Source organism: Sipha flava, unplaced genomic scaffold (assembly GCF_003268045.1).
Source record: "Sipha flava isolate LNK unplaced genomic scaffold, YSA_version1 77_pilon_pilon, whole genome shotgun sequence".
Lineage (NCBI taxonomy): Eukaryota > Metazoa > Arthropoda > Insecta > Hemiptera > Aphididae > Sipha > Sipha flava.
In genome coordinates, this window is record NW_020273617.1 from 1,174,944 (window position 1) to 1,198,492 (window position 23,549).

The window sequence follows — 23,549 nt, forward strand, 5'->3', positions numbered from 1 at the left end:
AACTAAAAAAATAATAATAATATATACATAATAAAAATACTTACGACAATATAAAACCAATAAATTGCTCCTTTTGCTCGGAAACTCAATTGCGCAGTCTATGAGAAAGTTTCAAATAAATATGACGACTATAACCTGAAGGAAAACTGGATTTTTGTTATAATAGATTATTTTTATTTATTTTTTCAAATTATTTTAATTTCTAAGTACGTTTCACTGTTCATCTCATTCGTAATTTATAATATAAAATTATATTTATTTAACATGGAAAACTGGGTTTTTCCTCTACATGCGTCCGAGAATGTAATTCATTTTCACAGTCATGGCATTGAAACTCCTAGTCATTAATATCAACTCTACATGCGTACCCTCGTTCAACAATGGTGAAACCGCCGTATCTGCCATTCAATAATCCAGAATCATGGTTAAAGTTGATCATTAAATATTAAAAATAATTGTTTAACGCTTCATAACACGATGGTATTCTGCCAGTATTGAATAATGCAACTACCAAATAATAATGTTATGACGTAGTTGTTTAATCTAAATGTAAATCTGATTTTCACGCTATAAATTATGATTTGTTTACTTTTTGTTTTTTATTCAAGAAATTTGTTCTCCGTCATCAATCATAAGTTCTATAACTGTTGACCTCAAATTTGTTCTTTATTCCTTCCTTATCATCTATATTCATAATAATCTGTATTATGTTACAGAGTAGTTGATTGAAACTCAATTTTGAACTAATTTTGGTGTTGTTAATCATCAGAAAAAAAACTTGTGGTTTGGTTTTATGATAATAATAGTTTTCCATTTACACAGGTTAGGTCAGATTAAGCTACTATATTAAATAATAAACCTTATGATTTGTTTATATTTTATATTTTCATAATTTAATAACTTGAGCCATAAAAGTTTCACCAACACTTATATACAAATAATTTATCATTTTAAATGCCCCAATACTTGATTATATTAGACCGTTTATTTTGAAAATTCCATTAATAATAATCAATTGAAAAAAAAAAATATATAATTTTCAACGAAATGAAACTATTAAATCACAAAAATGTCGAGTGTTATAACAGTTTAATAATAAATAATGTTAACTTTATTTTGAGTTAATTAATCAATAAATGGCAATGGTGAAATAATACTAAAATACGATGTTGCGATTATATATTTTTTACACTTTCATGTCCAGTTGGTATTGGTATTTTTATTCTAAATGTAAATATTATTTAATAATACGCATAGAGTATTGTTATATAAGCTTATTTTTGACGTTTGACATGAAAATTATGAGGATATACGGTAAGATAAGCAGACAATAAATTACGACGTTAAATATTAATGATAAATTCGTAAAAATAATTTAAAATAAGTTCTTTTTTATATTTGTGTAAGCTGCATTATTCGGCCTCGGTCGCAAAATGTTTAACTATTTTAGATTAGAGCAATTAGGTATGTTTTCGTTTAATAAAAACGTTTCAGTTTAAAAATACTCGATAATCTTCTTGTGGTCTATAAACTTATTTATATATTTATTTACTTTAAAATTATTTATTTATTTTATTTGTTTTATTTGTTTTTACTGTATTCATTTTCATATGCAACTCATAACTCGTTACTAAAATCAACATATTAAACATACCAATATTTCCCTGGTAACACCAAAATATAAGAAAAAATGTATACTTTCAACCCAGACCCCACAACTGTTTTGATCCTTAAAATTGTGCTTTTCGATTAATCCTTACTTTGTGCATCTATGCATAGAAATCAGTACATTCCCTCAAAATTTCAAACGAATTGGTATGGTAATTATTTGGATGTATGTTGATTAGTCGGTGGTATTTTAAATACATGTATATAGATTACGTATATACAATTTGAACAACGGTAATTGCATAATATTATGAATGTATAATTCCAAATTTACATTCAGTTATTCTTGAAAATATTTGCATGATGCATAACGTGACTTTTATTCAACCCATAATAATTAAAACAAATAAATTAATAATATTATAATTTATTTTTAAGTAAACAAATAAAATAAGAAATATGTACGTATATATATATATATATATATATATATATATATATATATTAATTTATACAATTTGTATTTATTTTTATAGATGATGGCATACGAACATTTTTGAAAATTTAATAATTTATCATTTTATAAAATATTTTACTCACAACATTAACTTAAATTAATTTTATCAACTTGTAATAGAAAAAAATATAGACAATGTATTATATATTCATTTATTCTAAATATTAATTATAATTTACTAAAAAAATTTTATTCGTCTTTAAAAATAATTTGAATAGATAAAATAAACTTAACCAAGAACAAATTATAGGCTATAAATATGAATTTGACAACTTCAATTGGTAAAAATTACTAGGAATTTAATTTTCATACGATATAATTGGTAATTTACTTGTCTCTACAGTTATTAAATTACAAATATGTTTGTAACAATTTATAACTTCATAATTATTATTTTTGATGATTTACATTTTAATGCATTTCTTGGCTGGATAACGAATTGAAATGTAAAAATGTACAGTATATTTTGAAATTATGAGAATAGCAATGAATTTATTATATTATTTACGATTCGGTAAGGTAATTAATTTCCCATTTGGACTATTTTGCATATGATAAAGAAAAACTAATATTTCATTTCCATAAATTAATTTAATATTATCGCGTGATTTTAAATATTTCATGAAATATTTGTAATCAATAATAAATGAAACATTGTTAATTCAATGAATTCAAAAACAATGCAAATCAGATTGTCCATTTTGTTTAAATTATGCGTAATACAGTTCGTGTTTATTGATTTTATTAAAATAAATGTAATTCAATTTTAACAATGTTCTAAATAGATGATAATTAAAAGACATCCAAAATAATAATTTTACTTATCCTATAGTACTTACAATTTTTTGTAAATTTAATATTAAATTAATTTATTCAACGAATAAATTACTGTGAATAAATAAATAATTTATTCATATTCTAATATTATAAATAAATAATTAAAAATATTGAACCATTTAATTTGAGTAGGAGGTACAAATTTTTAGTCACGTGCTTATTTAATATGCTACTATACAGTGTAAATAGTATAACAATAATTTTGAAATTAATAAATTGAAAATAAAATAATACAATAATACTTCTATCACACGTAAAATATGAATTTAAATAATGAACTAACTTTTTTACGTTATCAATATAATGCAATCAATATAGATCAAATAGACTTATAAGCACTGTATAAAATAATTATTGAAAAAATAAATCAATTTTAATAAATTTTATTATATTCAATCAATTGTTAACTTAAAATCCAATTTTTAAAAACAAAAATATACATCACATATAAAATAACTACAGACACATTTGATGTTATCTACTCGTATATGTAGTCTCTGCGCTGTTACCCTAAGTGAATTAGTAAATCGTACTTAATATGCAATACGTAATATATAATACATAGAACGTTATAATATATAACGTAATATGCAATTATTAAAAATCAACCATAAAATAAAAATCATTCAATAAAACCACATTGATTTCAAAATGTATTATTATTCTTTTTTATTTTATACATTACATAGTACATAATTGGGGTTAAATAAAAAAAACATAATAATAAAATATAGTGTGAGATTTTTTTTTGTCTTTTTTTATGACATATGTAAGATTTTTATAGACAGATTATTGAAATTTTAAACAGTTCCAAAAGAACCATTTGATTTTTACAACACAATCATGTTAAATATTATTAATTCTGTTATGATTACGAGTTCAATATTGCTGCAAGTATGTCATTAGTCGATTTTATATAAAACATTAACTACATATTCAGAAACGATGAATTTAATGTCAACTTGTCTTTACATTTCGTTAAACATAAAGCGCATAAAATTTTGGTAAAATATATGACTTTAAACTGTTTATTTACTATGTACTAGTAAAAACATAAAAAAGAAAAAAAATTATTTTTAATAAATATTATGAAACCATGATAAAGATTAATATCTTGTTGTTCAAACAAAACGTTGAAAACGAGTTGACTAACAAGGGATTCAAATTACAGTACCTAATAATAAATAATTTTTCATTAAATTGGCAATATAACGAGTTATAAGCAATATGATCGTAGATCGTAATTTTTAAAATTGAAATATCTCTCTAGAAAAATGTTAATAAAAATATTTACGAATATTTCCATCGTGGCGTACTGATACCTATTATAAGTGTAGACAGGTGCGTATACGGAAAAATACTTTGGGAGGGGTTTTAAGTTGTATATTATCATAATTATATAATCTATATACCACTTTTATTATATAAAACACATATTTAATAATTATTTTGAATTTTGAGAGGGTTTTAAGCCCTTAACCCCCCTTGTTTACGCCACTGGGTATAGATATATAATATATTATATGCTGTACATTAATACTAATAAAGTAATAATACAGGTCCAATTAATACATTTCATCCTCTGCGTTTAACACGATAGATTAATATCATATTATACAGTTTGGACATTAAACTAGAGTTAACGAAACCGTGTCACGTGTAATTCACGAAATCACGTGGAACGAGCACAAAACCTGTTCTATTTTTAGACAAAGTTCTTTTAGGTGATTTTTGTTGAACTATTTTAAACTTGTCCAAGGAATGTGATCTGTTAGAAAAAAACCATTGCCGACAGCGAGGATCGATGTTTGAAAATAGAAAGTTTATTAATGTTTTATTATCATTTGTCCAATACCCGAATGATCGCAGGAACTGGATTAAACAGTATTGGTGTTCTTGTAAAACTTAATCGTCATGGTGTACACACATACACACACACACACACACACACATACACAAATTATAAACTTTGACGTTCGACCTATCCAAATTCAAAAGCTCAACCCGTATCATACTATGTACTATATAGTATGCAAAATATACTCGTACTACACTCACACGATTAGGTTGTCTAATTTGTTCTCGGTTGTGGATTGGCTACGAACACCGGTTTTGTGTCCGTGGATAACATTTGTGACGTTCACACACACGCGCACGTACAGTGGCACCGTGCTATAACTAAATAGTGAGGAGGTGGGGCAAAAATTATTTTTTGCTACCCACCACCTGTTGCACTACAGAAACATGTACAGTAGTTATTATACACCAGAGATGGAACTAGGAATTTTTACGCCCGGGAAAATGTTAGAATTCTTCCCGATCATAGACCAATAATCAAGTACACTTCTCAAGAATTTTTTTCTAATAATTAATATACAATCATACTTATTGAGTTTTAATCTAACATCGGTGTTTAACAAAGTTAAAAATATCAAATTAGTTAAAGATTGCAAAAATTACACCCTCTAAAATTTTACACCTGGGGATAAATTCACGTCTTCCACTCCCTAGTTCCGCCCCTGATATACGTATATAGTTTTTTTTTTTTTTGGTACGGAGGAAAAAAAGGGAACGCATACGATCGCGGTGCACTACGCAATATTACAGTTCATAACGCAATAACAATATACATATATATACATATATATATGTACACACAAATATTATACATTTAGTACGTGTAATCGTATTCTTATGTATAACAATGTATTTGGCATCTGTTTTGAGGAGAGGAGTATTGGAAATTTCGTTTTCGAATCCCCGGTCATGGACCGTCACACGTGCACGGTAAATTGCACCGATAATACCACATGTCATACGGTCTACCCTCAGCTCGTGGGACGAACCGCGGCGCTGTCGTCGATGGAGATGGTGGTGGTGTTGGTGGTAGTGGTGTTGGTGGTGGCGGTGGTGGACATCCGAGAACGCGTCTCGTCCTTCGTCCATTACACTCGGGTCGAAGGACAATCGGTGTCGATGGCCATCATTCTCTGCAATTTGTTCCTTTTGGATTCCACTTCCGACACCTGCGGAAAAAATGCGGATTCGATCAATCGTCCCGTCGATCCTTGTAACACCCCCTGCCCATCTTGGTCGCAGTCCTCTCTTGTCGCGCTTTGAAATTACCGAGAGCGCGCGCACACCATAATTGATCTAAATTACCGATCCTCCGCCAGTAGGGATGTTTAACGTGCACGTACCTAGATCTTTGAGTCCTAAAATCGAATGACCTATCTGATGTAATAGGAAAATGTGTAAAATGAATAATCGCGGGATGTTAAAGTTCGAAAGACGAATAATCGGAGCGCAGTTTAAATCGTTACAATGCACGGCATATTTATTGCAAAGTCTATTACGCGTACAGTAAAAAAAAATGCGAGTATACGAAAATACGTATATGATATATTTTACCGATTAACAAACATTAGGCATATATACCCCGTGCGGCAATAATACAAAAATAATATTATTTTTTAAGTAGAACAATTGTCACAGTGCCTAACCATGTTATTTATTTAACAGATAATATTAAATGAAAATGTATTATTTCGCTTTCATTAAAAATACATTCAACGTAAAACATATACGTATAACTCGTACTGTAACGGAGTAAATCCAAAAAAAAAAAAAAAAAATGAAAAATAATACAACTTAAAAACGCATCACAAAAATAATATTACGTAAAACGCAACTTCGAGTTTTCTGTAAATGGTGAAGGTCTTTAGGGTTACTTTTGTCATTTATACGTTTTTACAATTGTATATTTAAATGTCGTTTTCTCCGTTTTTACATTGTAAATGCATACGATTTGCGGTCAAAAGGAGGCCATTATATTTAGTTGAAACCGTAAACGTTTGAAATATTCATAGCTAAACAATTCACAACTGTCGATTAAATTACATAATTAACGTTCCAAAGAAATGGGTGAACATCGAAACAGTTTTCCAGTCTGAACATTTTGTTTTCATTCCACTATGGACGTGGACACTATGTTATGCTATCCGCAAACACGTTTTCATGCATTCGTACCCGTAAGCATCGTACTACTGTTAAGTTTTAAGCGTTAATATGTTGACAATTTATAACAACCTTTAAAATATTATCAAACGGATGTAATTTTATATATCAAGTAAATTGCATTACAATAATAATATATTAGCATATCTATGTTAATTTACCGGTCACGCTGTTGATGTATATGCGATGACAATTCGGAAATGTTTACGGCCAATATTTTTTTTGTTAAAATTCGACAGCTGTAATGTTAAATAATATATTTGTCAATAAACTAAACCGTTTGTACAGTACTTGTAAATGTGCGAAATTTAAGATCGTAAGATAAAATAAATTATTTTCCAGACATTTTTGTCAACCATCGTGGAACAAAGAAAATATTTCTTGTGAATTTGATAAATGGCAATCAAACGTATTCGCTAATAAAAGTATTATGTTAATAATACTCAGCGGAAAATATAAAACTTTTTACAATTAAAGAACTTTTTCTAAAACTTTAAGTGCTGCACATAAACAACATACTTATAAGTAACCATGAAAAGTTTTATTCAAACAGAAATAATATAAAAGAAAAAAGAAAAAAAGAAATAAGAGAAATTACATCTATAGTTATTAATACAGGTTTGTTTACTCTTCGGGAATCGTTTTATGCGTGTATGAGCTTCAATGAAACGATACCGAACAAAAAATTATGGAACACTTATGATTATTATTATTTCCATAATAGAAAAAACTTAAAAACCCTTGTGATTGGTGTTATTCCTCGCTTCTTATATTATAATGTGATTACAAAAAGCATATATCTTACAAATTAATTTAATAAAACTATCCATTGATTTGAACATTTTCGAATGTTTAAAAAGTGAATAATAAGAGAATTGTGATGATTATTGATTGTTAATTAAATATTGAATTTACTGACGTTGAATTTATGTATTCGTTTAAATACGGTATAGACGTTTTTGCTAAAAATTGACTCTTCTAAAATATCATTAATCAGTCTGTTGGTAAAATAAATATGATACACGAGTTACAATATGGTACACTATTTTTCTGTAACGTATAATTTTTTTTTCAATAAATAGATATACATTTATCCTTCATTTTTAACTATAATTATACGACATTTAAAATTAAAAATAACCTAAAAAGGACGTTTGTTTATTATTTTATATCAGTGGTGGCCAAACATTTTTACCTTGGGCTATAAAAAACAACTTTTTATACCACGAGTCATAAAAAAATGCATTGTTCAATTTTTTTTTTACGTAAATGTAAAATATTACAGTTATGCAAATAAGTGTTGTAATGTAGAATACTTTTGCAGACCAGATATTCAATGATGGCGGGCCGGAGTTGGCCTGCAGGCCGTAGTTTGGCCACCACTGCTTTAGATAAATGAAATATTATTAAAATTATATTTATTTTATTTTAATACAATATAAATTTAAAACGTTAGAATACTTCGAATGATTTAATTATAACAATTATGTTATACTGCTATTAATACATTATTATATTATTTACATATTAATATGGTTCATATAACAGTAGTACATCAGTATAAAAAAAATTTAAATTCGTAATCTCACGTAAACTTTCAAGTAAAAATGTAAAATTTAGCAATATGAGTATTCTTTTCGATTATCACTTTTAAAAAAATCAAAAACATATTGTACCCACAAGTTTTTTAATAAATTGGAAACTTTTTTAAAACACAAAAAGTTAGAAAATATTGATAATTTGATTTATGTTGTATCCTTTACACAACACATGTGTGTATTTGTAAGTTTTTAATACATATACAATATATATATATACGACTGATGGTTCGTTATACGCTTCTTTTAGATTCTGAGTGAAACGGGAAATTATGGTTATATCATTTTTTTCCCTGCAAACATTCTTCGGATGGTATTCAGCATTTTATAACATCTAGAATTGGATAAAGTACATTATATAAAGGTCATGTTTTGGTTGTCTCTACAGAGTCTTCCGAAGCGCAAAAACTAAACAGGAAAAAACCTTACAAAATAACGAGTTTCTTCGTTTATCAATTTTTTCCTATTTTGCTTTGATAACATTTATAACGTCGTATTTTGTTAAAATTTCAAATTATAATAAAAGGAGATTTTGTTTTTATTCTTCTTATGCACGTATGTACAGTAATATAACAACAAGTATAATATTTATTGAATATACGACGATAAATAATTTTATTTTACGAGCACTATAAGCTCTTGTTTGTGCACGGTACGTATATATTTATCTAAGTACCTTACTATAGCTAACCGAACTGCGCTCAGAATCATTTATTGAATGAGATATCATTGCTTTCAGAGTTCAGACACCTGTACTCAGGTAAGTAGTCCTTTCAATACTTTTTTTTTTTTTTTGGGTTTAATCGACGACCTGGTGGTATCCGCTTTCGCAATGCTTCCGCCCGGAGCTTATTCAATTTATGCATATATCACCGTGCCATTTTTTCCCACCGTATTATTAATCTTCCACACTACATACATAATGTATCACTATATTATCCATTGTTTTCGTTCAAGTTTTTTTTTTTACTCTTTTGGGCTTGTTTCGTTATAAATAAATTACAAGTGCATTTCGAGTTAAACGAATACAAAAGTGCAAAATTCAATCGAATTACAATGTTTTCCTACTTCGTTAATAGATATAACTCATGGTAAAAGTAAACTCCAAACAGATATAAATGTTAGTTGTTACATTTGGTCTAGGCGGGAAATAAACACGCGAATAAACGATGAAAGAAATGTTTTTGAGAAAATGTTTAACGCCATCCATAGATACGTTGTTCATTTTTAATACGAAGCACTATTAGTTGGATTACGATAAATTTCGAGAATTCCCAGATGTATCATAGCGTCACACCGAAGGCAGTGCAAAATATATCTAACCTACCAAATTTACCGAATCTCGGCGAATTAGTAAATTATTCATAAATATCAAAAATGATACACCATTTTATCACCATCGCGGTAGTAATTACTAAAGTAAAATCATGCAACGGCACTCGCAGATAGGAATTTAAAAATATGCAAATTCGGAACGATGACACAATTATGTATAGTTAAATGTACAACGAGTGTACAACTATAAAACGATGTTTTACGATTTACGGTATTATTCCGATTATTAGGTATGTTTACCCGCGTAATGTTGGTCGTCGTTGGGAGCAAGAGAAGACGAAGAAAAATGCAAAAAGCAAAAAAGGCACTCTCGTCGTCCTCTCATATGCACCGTTTCACGAGCAAATCGCGAGAGATTAACAATTGAACAGCTAACTAGTCACTGAAATCATAGTCGGTATGATAGTGTGGTAATATGCGGATATTGTTCGTTGCCATGGAATCAACGCAAAGGGATCGTATACGTGTAACATAGATCCAGTGGTGTATTTATGTGTATACAAGCATTACAGGACAGTTTTAAGAACGCGTTTTGTTATTAACTATTAATAAAAATTGTTCAAATATTATGAAATGATGTAAAAATATTTAAACAAAAAAAAAAAAAATTCTGTATATTTTAGCATATATTTTATAGTAGCTAGTTAAATGATAATCCAGTTAATGCGGTACATTATTTTAGTTATCTAGAGCGACAATTTCTCGTAGGAGTACATGCGGGAAACGTGTAAATAAGCACCTGCATAGTAGTTCAGTGATATTCGTATCGCAAGATGGTACACAGGAGCGCAACCGCATGTTCATCTGACTGTATAACGACTGTAAGTAGAAAATGAGGGAAATGATAAACTCTGTAGAGTAGAATGTGCAGTTCGGCGAGTGGTAGTTCTCAGCGATGTTCATGTAAGTGTGTGCATTGCTCTCGGGACCAAAGCCTTTGTCGCTTTTGACGGTTAGCGATTTATCAAAAAACCTAATCGAACACGATCATAATGATACGTCAAACGGATACGCGTAACGAGCGATGCAAATACATCCCAAAAGATCGTAAACTTATTATCAATGTTGGTTCTGTGATATTTATATCGCAACGATTCGATAGTTTGTCGCAGAAATCGTAACTTATTTATTTTACTTTTCGTTTTGCGTCGCAGAGGAATGGAAATAACTCGTTTGGCATAACACCCGTACGAAACTGTGTGCAGGTGAACCGGATGTTCCGAAATTAATTTTCCGGAATACACTCGCTTCATCGTTAAGTCGACCATTATTTTCTTTAAAACGACTTTAATTAAATATACCTGTACACGCGTCACTGAATTGATTTTTTTTTTTTGTTTCCCCCATCAAACTATACAGATATTATGTAATACGAAAAGATAAATAAAAGTGTAACGCATTTGTTTGAAACGTTGAAAATAGAGACCGAAACACGAATAAGTCCGTATTACGTGGTCCATTGTGTATTATTACAATGTTATTTGCACAGCAACACGGTATCGACTGATTGCTTAGCGGGGGCGGAGGCATCGGCATTAAATATTTTTAATCCCTGCGGATTTTTTTCGTACGGTTCGTTAGTGGTCCGCTATCGGATCGTTCGCCATCGTCTGTCATCGGTGTCCGTTGGGGGGGGGGGTCTTAATTAAAAATCAACACGGGGACGGAAAACTTCGACTGTCGACCGCTTAAACCGTTACCAGTAGATCCACGAGGGTTCTGAGAACCGTCTCGGGTCTGAAAGCAATCCTTTTTTTTAAAAAAAATTTCCTACGTCACGTGAACTGCGACTAGCATCGGGGAAAACGGCGGGAACAATCGATCGCCTTCGACGATCATATCTAACCTTGAACATGACGATGCGGTTCTCGTTATTGTTGTGGTGTTTCGGCGTGTTCGGCTCGCTCGACGGTCGGTTTTTGTTGACCAGTAGCGGGTAATTGCTGCTCAGCGACGAATCCGAGCTCTGCCTGCTGCAGTACTGGCAACGGCGCTGCGCCAACCGGAACGTTACACTCTCGTAACGCGCGCACCGCTCCGATCCGTTTATCTGCAAGGGGCGAGAAAAAATTAATTAATTAATCAATAAAAATAAGCAACAAGTATAAAACCTATATCGTTTCGTACGGGTCTCCGAGGGCACGGCCAGGAGTTTTAAATGGTACGGAGCTAAACACTTTTTCGGCCGGGTCGGGTAAGAGTTCACCCTTAACCCTCCTCGCCCTATCCACCAAGTTTATAAACGCATTTACGGTATTTCAATACGGTCTCAATGATATCTATTGGAATGTAATTTATAATGATAAAAAGCTAACGGTGGACAACATTACCGCGGCGACCTAACTCAGTGGCACCGAATCCTATGCTTAGGTCAGGCCGTGGTATGACTACATTTTTAAAATGAGGCCAGGGACCAGAGAGGCCGATCGATGGCAGGGGCGGCTCCAAAGCCTTGTATAGGGGGGGGGGGGCAAGTTATAATTTTACAAAATCTTATAACAAAAAGAAAACAACAATTTTTACAACACAGATTCAAGTCGTCTATTTTTAAAATTGGCAAAATTAACAATAATATGATCTATTTGATCTAGAATATCTACTTTATGATATACATTAATTAGACATAATGCTGATAGTCTATCAGTGAACGAAGCCAGGTTTTTAGTCTTCGAAGTGTGGAGAAACTCCTTTCAACTGTCATATCTCTATGGCTCTATCTACATACTTGTGCATGTCGTATGATTGTACATATTATAATATGCATTTTTTGTTAATAATATACATTTTTTTATAAACAGGTTTGGTACAGGTTTGAGAGGGAGCCATAGTCCCTAGGGCCCCTTCCCCCTGGAACCGCCCCTGATCTATGGTTTCCTATAGCTTCCTTAGCCACTGAGCGTCACCAAACATAATGGATTAAATGGGGTATCCCTTTGTAGTCAGCCAGACTTCCGGCGGTCCAAAACTGTTTTTTTTTTTTTTTTTTTATGACATTTATTTACGCATCGACAATCGACGACAAATATACTTTTTTGATAATTGCGCGAAGCGAGGAGAAGAAAAACATAATGTCACGGATCGTGCGCTTTGGTATTAAATCATTTTAAGTGAAATACAAGTATATTGATTAAAAAAATTCGATCATTTTGTTTGTTATGAAAAAAAAACTAAAACAATATTTTAACGATGCAACTGGGAAGAAATTAAAGTAAAATTTCTGAATATCGTTGAACAGTTACAAAATAAGTTTTCAATCAGATTTTTTGACTTTTATTCAATCGACTTCACCATTAAATTATTTCAGTACCAGTTAGTAGTTGATATCGATTACGTTGAGAACTGTTTAATATGGAAATTATTAAGTTGCGAAGCGTTAAAAGTTTTAAAACTACTTTTTATCTATTATATTAAACGATCGTTATACCTTTATCAAATTGTACAATCGCAAAAACAAAAACTATAGTATTATAGTATACTAGATAAGAAGAAGATATTGAGTAAGATTTGATGTGAACATTTATTTTTCTTGGGATTTTCAATGGTTGGAGTTTAGTATAAGTACACTTCACTTTCAGAATTCACAAATTACAGTTAATCGTTATACAAATTGACACTGATAGGTAACTGCTTTTACTCTGTATTTTCGCGTCCCTGTATTTTTTCTCTTCATGTATTATTACTATAAACAATTTTCTTACAGATCAAATATATTAAAAAAAGTGTTAGTAAAACTATAGCATAGTTAATAGTTCCATTGAATACAGTGGGAGAATCAGGGTCTGTGAAAAATGTGTCCGCTATCTATCAGTTAATGAACCTCGATATAGGTCACGATGGTTATATTAATATTGTGCGCTGAACGCGTGCAACAACAGCAAAGAATGTACCAATTGAGTGATATTTTATTTTTTTATATAACGTAATTGGAAAACAAAATTTATTACGTATTATTCTTAAACGCAATATATATATATATATATATTTATATCGTTGAAATCATACAGATCGCAAACTTAAATTGTCTGTACATTGTTTTTAGACGATTCCTATTTATTTATCACTAAAATTCATCCTTCATCTAGTTTATTATAATTATTTAGTATACAATTGACATAATACAAAGTAGAAACTAAAATTTAAAAATTTAGATCTATTTGATATGTCTTTTATTTGCTAAAATTATTTATGTGTTTTAAAAGATTTAAACTTCAGTGAAATTTTTTATTTTCATTAATTTTCATAGGAAACTATTATTTAAAACTGATATTTAATGAAATTGAATACTTTTCGAGTATACTGATAAGATAAATCATGTATAATGAACATTTTTATATACTTTATTGTAATAATATTACAGGGGTATACATTTATATTTCACTACATTTCAATTTAATAAATTACTAAGAAACTTTTTGTAATATGATATTCTTTGTAGATACATATTTTATAAGATTTCTTTTCAACATTTGCTTATATAGAAGAAAAATTTCATAAATATTTATCACAATTATAAATAAATAATTTATTTCATTTTACTAAATTAAATGCATTTTTAAGTTTTAAAAAGTAGGCATAAATTTATTTTAGTAAAATGAAACGTATTTTAGTGGTATGTTTTCATGTTAATTTTTTTTATTAAAAATTTTAAAAATTAATTTAAACATTTTTATTAAAATAATTTATAAATTTTTTTTTAATGACAAATTTCGAATAAACGATTTAAAAGAAAATTATTGTAATACGCACTTATCACACCAATGGGGAGGGGGTGTACTCTACCTTCTCGTGATCCTCCCTGTAAGTAGTGGGGTTCCTAGGTGCGTTACTATCTATGAGATTGCAAAATACCTAACATGCTAAGAAACTAAACAGCACAAAACCAACTGCCAGACGTCCAATGACCTCCTGGAATACTCGGAAAAACAGCTCTTTTCAGGGCTACTTTGACCCACGCGCCCTTCCGTAAGTCATAACACAACATCTATACCTCTCAAAAATAAACTTTAAAATCTAAATTTCAAAAACAAAAATAAAAATAAATGGAATTTTCATAATAAGAGTTTCAAACGTAGCCACCAATAAATAATACAACACCTCAGACAATAGTGGCTCACAGGAAAACGTAAAAATCATACACCTTAACATAGAAGGTTTACCAAGTTCTAAAGCAGAAATACTCAGTAAAAATTTTAACGATGCTGACGTACTGGCTCTACAGGAGACTCACATCTCAGACGGAGAAACAAGGTGTCTGAAAATACCTGGGTTCAGGTTGATTGACTACATGGGTATCCAAGACATGGTCTGGCTACCTATGTTAACCAAAAGGTGGAAGATCGTCTTGTCAATCCAGTTACTGATAATGAACATACAGTTGGTATCTATTTAGATAACCTTATTAACTACAATGTATACAAGCTCCCTTCAACCAACTGGTCCCATTATGTACTTTCAACACATCAATGTCACACAGTGTACGTAGGAGATTTCAATTCACATGGCACTGTGAATTGGGGCTACACAACTGAAAATGAAGATGGAGAATGGCTATGTAGATGGGCGACACTCCACCGTTTGCACCTATTATATGATGCTAAACAAGGTGGCACTTTCGTTTCTGGCAGATAGGGCACAGCAACAACCCCTGACCTCTGTTTTGTAACAACCGACTGCCGTGATCAACCCCTAAGAGCTTCCCGTGCTATTTACATAACTTTCCCTGAACACAACACAAACCAATAGCAATAAACATAGGCTTACACCTACCAAAAATAGATAAACCTTCAATGCCTAGGTAGAACCTACGTAAGGCAAATTGGGATGCCAACATAAGTTATATGAAAAAGAACATCAATTGTATACCTCCTTTGCCAGAGAATTATCCTAGGTTTGTCAAACTAGTCAAAAAAGCAGCGTGCACCGCCATTCCAAGAGGCCACAGGCAAAATTATATTCCTTGTTGGAACACGGAGTGTGCTTCTCTATTGAAGGAATATGAATGTACAGGAAACGAGACCATCGCCAACCAGCTAATAAAGTCATTAGACAACGAAAGAAGGAATAGATGGATTACGGTAATGAACAACATAGATTTAACCCATTCAAGCAGAAAGAGCTGGGAACTCCTGAGAAAGTTAGGGGTCACACAACCGTCAAGGAAAAATGGCAATGTCACAGTAAATGCCATATCAAGCATCATCTTCAAGACGTCCAATATTAAGCCGAATAAATTCGAAAAATCAGAGATAAAAAGAAAACTGAAGGAAGCACCTTAGGAATGCGAAGATAGATCAGAGCTGGCATCAGAATTTACTCCAGACGAGGTCCAAACCACTTTAAAATCAGTATAAAATGAGAAAGCTGCAGAGAAGGATGGAATTGTCCCTGAATTTCTCAAAAATATTAGTACTGTATACATTACCTGGATTGCAAAACTCGCCACTGAAATTATGAATTCTGGTAAGTTACCGAAACTATGGCTTGAATATAAAGTAATTGCAATATTGAAACCAAACAAAGACGTATCCGACCCCAACAACTATAGACCAATATCCTTACTGTCTACCATGTATAAACTTTTCGAAAGACTACTTCTAGCTCGCCTGCAATAAATAGTAGAGAAGTTCCTACTACTGGAATAAACCGGATTCAAACAAAATAGAAACTGCTGCAACAAAATCGGGTCCAGTTTTTCTTGACTTATCGTCGGCTTATGATACAGTCTGGACTAGAGGTCTCCTTCTTAAAATGGCAAAGATTGTAAAATGTAAAGCCATACTACTAATTCTAGAGAAAACGATATCAAATTGAAAATTCAGTGTAACTCATGGAGGGAAAATGAGCCGATACAAAACCTTACAAAATGGCCTTCCACAAGAAGCTGTCCTTTTCTCAATGCTTTTTAACATATACACAGTAGACATGACTGACACAGTTTCAAGGAAATTCATATACGCAGATGACGTAGCACTAGCAACTCAAGCCACATCTTTTGAAGAAATTGAAAGTGTATAGAATGCGGACATAACAAAATTAAAAAATGTCTTCCAGAAATGGCACCTCAAACTGAATCCAAACAAATCAGTAACATGCGCTTTCCACTTAAACAACCGAGAAGCCAATAGAACACTAAATATAGTAGTCGATGACTAAAAAATCACCACCAAAGAAGTTCCTAAATACCTAGGGATAAGGCTAAACAGAACCTTAATTTTCAAACAGCATTTCGAAAGCGTAAAGAGAAAATAAAAACACGTAACAACATAATTGCCAAGCTAGCAGGCACAAGTTAGACTACTGCGCACTTGTATGGGTCAGAAGTGCGCACTGCAAAAAGGTCAACGTACAGTTGAATGAAACCATGAGAATAATAACAGGAACCGTGAGATCTACTCAATTAGATTGGCTGCCAGTCCTGTCCAATATAGCCCCTCCGGATCTACGCAGATAAGTACAGACTGAATCAATGTTATCGAAACTGAGCAACTACCCAGACTTACCAGTACAAATAGACATAGTAAACCATCCACCTAAGAGACCTATATCCAGAAACCCTATATGGAGCACGCCACGGTCAAATAAATCAATAGAGGAGACGTGGGAAACTAGGTGGTCAAATACTAACGCCTGGAACCACTACCTAGTTAGCATTCCTGATAACAGAGTCCCAGGCTTCGATTTAAATCGAGCATAATGGACGGCCCTGAACCGCATAAGAACTGGGCAAGGTAGGTGTAACTATCTATTACACAAATGGGGCATGCCCGATTCCCCTTTGTGCGAGTGCGGTTTAACACAGACTACAAGCCATATCGTTGAGGAATGCCAAAGAATAAGATTTAAAGGAGGGGTAGCTATACTGCACGTCTGCGGACCAATGGCGATCAAATGGTTAGAGGAACTTGATATTCGACTCTAAGAGCTTTGTCTGTTTGATAGAAGTACATATCCTATAAACATTTTCTAGTCCGTTTGTTTTATTCTGTTTATTTTATCTTTTATCTCATATTCTATACATATACCATATTAATTTTGTAATAACTCATACTGAGTGTCATATGCATAAATAAATCACACCAATTATTTAGTATTTAACCGTTCATTATTTATTTATCTGAACCTCTATGAATGAAAGTAAATTATTAGGTACCTTAAATTAAAAATTTCTTTTTTATTCATAAAAGAGTGTATGGAATGAGAAAATTTACAAATTTCTGAAGCTAATTAAAATTATTATAATTATATATTTTATATAACTGTTGTGACGAATTTAATGAGGTGTTTATACATTTTCAGATTATTAATTTAAGAAAAAAGTTAACAAAATGAATTGCGTGTTAAGAAAACCGGAACCATTATTAAATTGCGGTGTAAACACGAGTTCAATAACTATATTATGATATGCTAATGGATTTGCGTATTTTAATTTATTACTACGGTTGAATAATTTAGATGAACGATGGTTTAATAATATGTTGTAAGTCGATTTTATTTTGGATTTGTTAGGCCAATAGACGATCGGCCGCTCGTGAAAATACATTCTGATCAAGGTTACTGGGCTTATATTTCTGTAGTATATCGCTGGAGGCATTCAATTGTTTTATTATTTAGTAATAGATCGTAATTCAGAGAATTCCCCTGGCATTTCATGCAATTGAATATGGTTTGGTTTTATTGTTTATTTTCATACTTGTTAAACGCAAAGATTACCTTAAAGTTATCGGACGCAAAAAAAGTTAAAAAAATGAATGTACTGTTACGTAACAATATTGCAATCATGACAAGCAACATCGACATTATGCGTTGCTGTTGTTCATATACTATCCGATTATCAACGATTAACATATAATCGAGTCATTATTTTCTAGGTAATTTACTTGCAAAATAACCGAGACGCCACGTAAAAATATTTACAAGCAATCGAAATATAATACGGTTTGCGATCGTAATTGTATCGTTATTATAAAATTGTGCTATAATACTGGATGTTTATCGGTGAACAATCAAAATCAATGCTCTATGTCAAAACTGGGCCGGCGCTAACAAATACGAATTAATATTCGTGGTAAACGATTTCGCATAAAAATAAGAAACACTCAACATACCAACATCCTCTACCGAAGTGTGCATAGAGAATATTGATATCTTGTACCAGGGGATAAAATATACGTACAATTCACAGGTGCATTTTCTTGGACGTGTCTCAGGTGCTTGATTGCGTAACGGCTCTTTTGTTATACATGGACAACTCGATTCTTATACCGGTCCCTTTATAGTTTATGTTTCATTATAAATCTTCCTCGGATAGCTGTTGTTTTTCGCTACACGTTATAAAGAAAATCTATAGCTCAGCAGTATTTATTAAAACAGGCGGCGTAGAAAGCTTTTTGAGCTCGAACATCACACGATTACTATTACTATACCACTGATATTCTCAACTTAAACGAAACTCCGTTAACCACCCTAAAAGATGTTATACGGGCACAATCATGCTGGGTCAATATTTGATTAACGCTTCTGTAATTCATAAAGTACCGCCATAATGAGATTTCGTAAACGAGTTAATCTGCGAAATGTAAAGTTGAATGGGAGCCGGGTATATTTATACATATGTATATATATATATACATAAATCTTAGAAAATATCAATGAGGAAAAAAATATAACATCTAAAAACTATCTCAACGATATTAAAATGTAAGATTCATAATAAAATAATGAAAAACAAATGATAAAAAAAATTTATACAAAAAATATGATTGTACATTAATGATGTGTAAATCAATTATTCAACAGATAAAGAGACACAAAAAAAAAAAATAAAAAAAAAAATAATAATAATAGAAGAAAAAAATAATAGGTAACGAAACTGAAACAAATCCAAATTTAAATTGTAGTAAAATGAAAATAAATAAATGTATACAAAACTTTATATAATGGTCACGGACATATTGAAGTTTATTCGTAGAGTAAAGGTACGGGGGGGGGTTAGGGGGTTTCCTATATGCGACTGGTCGCAACGACTGATCGCAACGACTAGTCGCAATGATTAAACGCTACGTACCGACTGGTTTCTTTAATGCGACTACACTTTGCGAATGGTGGAATAGTAATCTATTTTATCCTATGATTTTGTAGTGTACAGACGTGTTTATTTAGTATTAACTTATTATTTTTATTTTAATAATTTCTGTTATACTTTACGAACTGCAATGGAGAAAATTATTATTAATAATAATAATATAATTAGTATTCTACTAGAGGAAGATGAAAATCCATTAGTAACTATTAAAAGAAATTCAATAGACAAGTTTTTTTTAACTCAAGTAGATGAAGGCTTTTTTGAAATTCTGATAAATGGACATTTAAATAATAGTAAACCTAAATTCCGAGAATTTTTCCGTATCAATTATGATCAATTTATGTTCATTCTATCATTGATAAAGAATGATATAACATTATCTCCATCTAAACGAGTTAAAAAACCAATTAAACCTGAAGAAAAATTAGCAGTAACTTTAAGGTAAATAAATAAATATTTATAATTTAAATTAATATGTATATATATTTCGTATGATATAGTAGAGCAACAACTTTAAACATTTAAATATTAACAGACAGATATACTTAATGGAATAACAAAATATAGAATAAGATAAAATATGTTTTCAACAAAAAAAAATTGTAGTTTTGGTTTCTAAAATTTAAGCTTATGAGTAAAAAGAAAATTATTATAAAGGAAAATAAAACACGCATGCGACTCATAAACGACACTGCATCGGATCACTACAGTCGCAAGCCGCAACAACTGTTATCGACACACACGTGTCAATTGCACATGGGAAACCACTTTTATTGATTAAATATAGATCAGTCTTTGCGACTAGTCGTTGCGATCAGTCGTTGCAACCAGTCGCATATAGGAAACCGTACCTTAAGACTACCATTTGCTGGTCATGCACGGAGGAACTAAAATTGGTTTTTCCATGGGGTGGCAACTAGAATCCTATAGGGAAAAAGTCATCGGGAAGACCAATCAAGTGGCAGGAAGACGTCTTTATAAAGGATACGAAAGAGATGGGAAGGAATTCCGGTTGGAGACTAGACAGAGAAGAATAGAAGCTTGTGTATGAACGGAATGGTCTTAAACAGTAAGACCATCGAACCTATTAGATATATTTAACCCTTAAGACTTAAAGGTTCAATAAAACTAAAAACAAGAAGAAACGAAGTGTAAACGTGCATGGAAAAATTAACTCGACGCATATTTCCGATAATTAAGGTAGAATTGATATAGAATAAATGCATGTCAGCGACAAGTATGGCAATACTACAATGAACGTGTACTTTGAAGATGTAATGCTTAAAGGATCAAAAACATTAGATGTGTCCGAAACGCATAACGGACGTATGCAAAAAAATAAATAATATTGTCATCAACCGGTTTATAATGTACCGCGTACGTTTACATTTGGACCGGGAACTATTACGTGACGGGGTCATATGAAAACATGAGATCTTATGTCAGTTCAATGGTCCTCAGGATTTTCAAACCGCTGGGCTAATTCGAACATTTATAACCGTATTCTAAGATCCGCTACGAATGATTTCTATTGAAAAGGCACGACCCGTAGTCTTACCGACAATATTGTTTCGGTTCGATTATAAATACTTGTGCACGAATTCTTATGTCGGTACGGGTGTTCGGAATTCGATGTCAAGAGAACGGGCCAAGCACAACCGAGGCAGAAGCGTCATAAAACACGTCGAACGATTTCGGTTCGAAAACTCCTGAACGGTAAAGCCCGTTGACGGTTGCGCTGGAAGTCCGTCACCCCTTAAACGTACACCGATGGGGTCGAACAGTTGTTCGGGAGAACAGTACCCGTACGTCGCTCGGTGACGCACTGCTAAGTGGGCCTTACCGGATTGTACGTGGCGACAAAGTCGGCGGGCGGTGGCGTGACCGAGTCGAACGAGTGTTGGCACTCCACGGACGACATGCGGAAACTGTGCACGGACACGCTGTCCGGCTGGTGGGCCGCCATCAGCCGGTGCTGTTGGTACGTGCCTGCCTCCTTGGCCGCCGAGGACTCGCGCAGCCGGTTGCGGCTGCACACGGCGCGCAGAATCTCCTTGCGGAACGCGTCGTTCCTGAACACGTACACCAGCGGGTTGAGCGTGGCCGCGGACAGCGCGCACGTGTACACCACCTCGTCCGGCAGTTGCACAATGGACACGTGCACGAACAGCGGCGTCCAGCTGAATAGATACGTGGTCAGCACCATCATGGACGTCTTCATAGCCCGGCTCTCCTCCCGGAACAGCAGCGCGGAGAACAGCGCGTTGGAGTTGCGCCGCGACAGGTCCGGTTCCACGCACACGCTGTGCTTGCGCGTGCGCAGGCTGTTCCTGCGGAAACAAAAACGAACGGATCAATGACTGCGCAGTCAGTGGACACCGCGAACCGAGGGAGGAATTATCCGGGGTGGAGAGGGGGTGAGGGTTTAGGAAGCGTCCGTACACAGGTGTTATCCATATAAAGAGAAGTGGGGAAAATAAAAATCGACAGTAACATATACGTTGGTTTTTACCGACTAAAGCTGATTTACCGTATTGTACCGTAACTGGTTGCGTATGTCGGTCGTGCAACGAGCGCTCGGCGCCCCGTGAAACTCGTCACATTGTCTAGTACCGAAATCGACCGGGTCAGCGGCGTCTACACGTGTTTTGTTCGCCGGGCCGAGCCGTTATCGAGTTCACAACTACTCGTCACGCCTACTCGATACTAGGAATAGGCGTCACTAAGGGTATCGAAAGGTATCTTTGCTACCCCAAAATTATTTGAAGTATATTTATGAAGAAGAGTTAGCCAGTTAAGTAAGCTAGTTAAGCCAGTAAGCCAGTTATCATGTTAAACCTTTAAGAATTTATTTTTTAACTTTCTAAAAATAAACTTTGCTACCCCAAAATTTGGACTTAAATGACGCACATGACACTCGGTCTCAGACCCTGTGACGCACTACTCGTTATAATAAACCTGAGTACAGGGACGAGTGACGGTTTCGATTAAACGTGCACGATCCTGGAAACGATCTCCCACGCCAATCGGAAGCACAGTCGATTGCAAGCTACCACGAATGTCGACAAAACTTAGCGATTTCTTAGTCACGTGTCATTCGTTTACCATAATTGTCAGTCGTACGCGATCATTCTTGAATCGTGATCGGGGAACCACGTGCGAGAGCAGTTCGACTCATTTTAACTAGGAAAAATTTATCGCTAATTGAACCAACTACGCGTGCCGTTGCTATCTGCATAGTTATAGCAATTCCCGACCTATTGGCGAGAGTCAACGATTAATTTGACTGCAAATTAACTGTGAGTACTCGCCAGTGGTATAGAGGCAGGTTTTAGAAAGTCATATTTTAGAATTCTGGGTTTTAGAATAAGCTGTAGAAACACTGTGTTTAGAAAATAAAACTTTTAGAATTTAAATTTTTAGAAATATTTTTATTTGTTATGCTGTTTACTCGCATATATAATGTTTTCTAATAGTTTTTTTATAATAAAAAACAAATATAATAATTTTTAATACTTAAGATTATTAGCAATAGCTCTCATAAATTCATCTAAAT

At 32.7% G+C, this 23,549-nt stretch overlaps 1 protein-coding gene across 2 annotated transcripts in view; it reads right to left on the reverse strand.

Annotated features, from left to right (window-relative positions):
* Positions 1 to 5,363: 5,363 nt before the first annotated feature.
* The window catches only part of LOC112692841 (D(4) dopamine receptor-like), a 144,517-nt gene continuing 126,331 nt past the window's right edge, over positions 5,364 to 23,549 (reverse strand). For both annotated transcript variants that reach the window (XM_025567655.1, XM_025567654.1), the window contains exons 6-8: positions 21,837 to 22,323; positions 11,759 to 11,962; positions 5,364 to 5,988 (exon numbers count right to left, since the gene is read on the reverse strand). In XM_025567655.1, coding sequence (XP_025423440.1) covers positions 5,908 to 5,988; positions 11,759 to 11,962; positions 21,837 to 22,323 — 772 coding nt within the window. In that variant the 3' untranslated portion in view covers positions 5,364 to 5,907. The remainder of the gene's footprint in view (positions 5,989 to 11,758; positions 11,963 to 21,836; positions 22,324 to 23,549) is intronic.